At 56.0% G+C, this 3265-nt stretch overlaps 1 protein-coding gene across 1 annotated transcript in view; it reads right to left on the bottom strand.

Annotated features, from left to right (window-relative positions):
• The window catches only part of RNF212B (ring finger protein 212B), a 1795-nt gene extending 266 nt beyond the window's left edge, over window positions 1-1529 (bottom strand). Inside the window, exons 1-5 of the mRNA XM_031065325.1 lie at window positions 1303-1529; window positions 874-926; window positions 699-773; window positions 490-605; window positions 130-190 (exon numbers count right to left, since the gene is read on the bottom strand). Of these exons, the coding sequence (XP_030921185.1) occupies window positions 130-190; window positions 490-605; window positions 699-773; window positions 874-926; window positions 1303-1402 (405 nt within the window). The 5' untranslated portion in view covers window positions 1403-1529. The remainder of the gene's footprint in view (window positions 1-129; window positions 191-489; window positions 606-698; window positions 774-873; window positions 927-1302) is intronic.
• Between the last annotated feature and the right edge of the window lie 1736 nt (window positions 1530-3265).

The following is a 3265-nucleotide window of genomic DNA, read 5'->3' as shown; positions in this document are numbered from 1 at the left end:
GAGATTGGGGGGGGACAGTGTTGAGGGGGAGGGAGGGGGCAGGAGGGCTTTGGGGGGAGTTTGGGGTCCAGGGAAGGGGCAGGGGGATGTTGGGGGGCCGTTTGGGGGCCAGGGAAAGGGAAGGGGGGCTTTGGGGGCCACCTGCATGCGGCGCAGCTCCTCATTCTCCCGGCGAAGTGACTCCAGCTCCCTGGGAAGAGGGAGGATTTAATGGAGGGTGGGTTTTCCCCCCAATTTGGGGTGGGGGTCTCTCCATAGGGCAGCTGAGGGCGGCAGAGCAAGGGGGTGGGAGCTCACCAAGATGGCAGCGAATGGCAGAACATGCTGTCACCAACATGGCAGCCAAGGGGGGGTAAGACCCTCCCAAGAAAGGGGCCAGAAGGATGAGGACTGTCCTTATGGTGTTGACCAAGGAGTGCTGCCTCACCCACATGCCCAGAGGAGACCAAGATGGAGGTGTGACCCCCCCTTCCACAGCATTCCCCTCACCTGCTCCTCTCCCCCAGCTCCTCTCTGGCCTTGTCCAGCTCTGCCTGCACCCGCCGAGTTCTGTCCCGGTGCAAGTCCACCAGAAGTTGTGCCTGTGCCGTCTGGAACTGCCACACCTGGGGGATGTGGGTCACTCCCTTTTACCCCCCAGCGTGTGGGGTTGGGGACAGTGGTGGAACCTCATCCTCTGTCACCCGTGTCCTCCTCACCTGCGTGATGTGGGCAAGGTGCTTGAGGGCGAGGGCCACTGGGTTCTTGAAGAAAACCTTCTCCTCTGGGCGCATCTGTTGGGCATGGGGGTGTCAAAATGATGGGGAGAAGGCTGGGAATGGGAAGGGAAAAGGGTGGGAAGGGGATGTGGGGAACAACATGGAGGACACTGGCCTGATCAGATATGGGCAGGTAGCGGCAGGTGGTACCACAGACTGGGCAGGGACCTGTGGGAAGGGGAGAAAAAAGTGAGAAAAGTGAGAGAAAAAGATGTCCAAAAGTCCCAAAAATGGTGTTCCTTGAGGGAAATTGACCATTTCCCTTCATTTTAGGGTTTTAAATTGAGGCAGGATCCTCCATTTCCACGATGCTAAGGGTGTAAATTGAAGGAAAATCCTCCTTTCCCCATCATTTAAAAGACAGAAATTGAGGGGAAACTCTCTTTTCCCGATATTTTAGGGGTTTAAATTGAGGGCAGAGCCCTCACTTATTTATTTCCTTGAATTGAGGTGACCCTTCCTTTCCCTCTCATTTTAAATTGAAGGAAACTCCCCCTTTCTCAGCATTTAAAGGGCTTAAACTGGGGGTTTCCCTCAATTTTACCTGAGCCGCCACAGCCCTCGCACAGGATGTGGCCGCAGTTGGTGATGGCGAAGCGGGCGCCATCCTGGCGGAAGCAGCGACTGCAGTGGAACCAGTCCATGGTGGTGCCGGAGCGAGGAGCCACCTGTGCTGCCTCCACACAGGACAGCCTGGGAGGGAATGAGGGGGAAAGGTGAAGGGAAAAGAGTGGGAAAAGGTGAGAGAAAAAAGAGACGGAAATGTGAAGGCGAAAGGGTCAGAAATGTGAGGGAAGAAGGGCTGGAAGCATGAGGTGAAAAAAGGCGGGAAACGTGAGGCGGAAAGGGTCAGAAATGTGAGGGAAAAAGGGCTGGAAGCGTGAGGCGAAAAAAGGCGGGAAACGTGAGGCGGAAAGGGTCAGAAATGTGAGGGAAGAAGGGCTGGAAGCGTGAGGTGAAAAAGGGCGGGAAACGTGAGGGGGAAAGGGTTGGAAACGTGAGGGGAAAAAACAGCAGGAAAGGTGAGAGGAAGAAGGGTGGGAAAAGGGAGGAAAAAAAGTGTGGAAAACATGAGAGAAAAAAGGGTGGGAAATGTGAGGGGGAAAAGGGCGGAAAAGGTGATGGGGAAATGGTGGGGGAAAAGCAGAGAAAAAGAGCAAGAAAGGGGAGAGATGAAAAAGTGGGAAATGTGAGGGGAGAAGGGCCACCTGGATGGGGACAGGGAAACCAGGATTGGGATATCAGGATGGGGACAGCAACACCTGGACCTATGGGGGCAGATGGGGATAAGGACACCAAGGTGGAGACACCAGGATGGAAACAGGGACACCAGGATGAGCCTGTGGAGACATTGGGAGTGGCATGGGGACACATGAATGGGGGTGTCGGGATGGGGACACTGTGATGGGGATGGGAACCCCACGGTGGGGACAGGGATTCCAGGACCCTGGGGATGGGGTCCCCAGGATGGGAATCCTGGGATTTGGGCACATGGATCTGCTGATGACATCAATTAAAGGTCTCTGAGCAGCCTCATTCCACTATATGGATTTGGGGACACCAGCCAGGGGTGATGACATTGTCCAACTATGAGATTTTGGGGTCACCCCCAGTGATCCCAGTATGGCCATGCAGAGCTTTTCCCATTCTTCAGGAACCAGTGCCTGGGGTGAGGAAAGGAGATGGAGACCCCATACTCTCACCCCAGCACCCCTAAACCCTCTGGGGGGCTCCGGGGGCATGGGGTGCAGGGGGAGCACCCCAAAACCCTGATCTTACTATTCCATGCTTCCAGAATAACAAAATTCTGCTAAATCTTTGGCTGTGTTGCATAATTCCAACAATTTTTAATTGGGGGGTTGGGGGGCAGAAAAAGCACCCCCAGAATATCAGGGGAGGGGCTCAGCGTTTGGAGGGCACAGGAGTCACCCCAGAATCGCAATCCTATCATGACCTGATCCCAAAATCCTTCCATGCCACTGTTGAACCCTCTGGCCTCGCTGTGCGATTCCAACCATTTTTAATTCTAGGGATGGCGGGGGCGGGGGGCAGAAATGCATCCCCATGCCCTCGTGAGGGAGAATCTGGGGGGCACAGGGGCCACCCCAAAACCCCGAGCCCCCCCAGTCCCTCTATCTCGGGATCCCGTGATCTGTCATTGTGTAATTCCAACCAATTTCTGATTCCCGGGGGTCGGAGGGAGGGGGGCAGGAAACGCCCCGATAAACACCTCTGGGGGATCATTCAGGGATTTGGAGGGGCGCAGGGGACGCCCCGAAGCCCCCATCCCGCCGTTCCCGGAATCCCTGGATGCCGCTGCCGAGCCCTCCGCCCTCGTTGCGTAATTCCAACCATTTTTAATTCCCGGGGGGGCAGGAAACGCGTCGCTGCCGTTACACAAAGCAGGAAGGGGGGAGGAAGAAATCTGGGGGGGCTCCCTGTCCTTATTCCCCTTAAACCCACCCTGCCCATCCCCCCCAGATCCATCTCCCGCTTGGAAAACACCC

This window comes from Geospiza fortis, unplaced genomic scaffold (assembly GCF_000277835.1).
Source record: "Geospiza fortis unplaced genomic scaffold, GeoFor_1.0 scaffold1828, whole genome shotgun sequence".
NCBI classification, from domain to species: domain Eukaryota; kingdom Metazoa; phylum Chordata; class Aves; order Passeriformes; family Thraupidae; genus Geospiza; species Geospiza fortis.
Note: the sequence above shows the minus strand (reverse complement) of the source record. Positions and strands in the feature narration are given on the sequence as shown.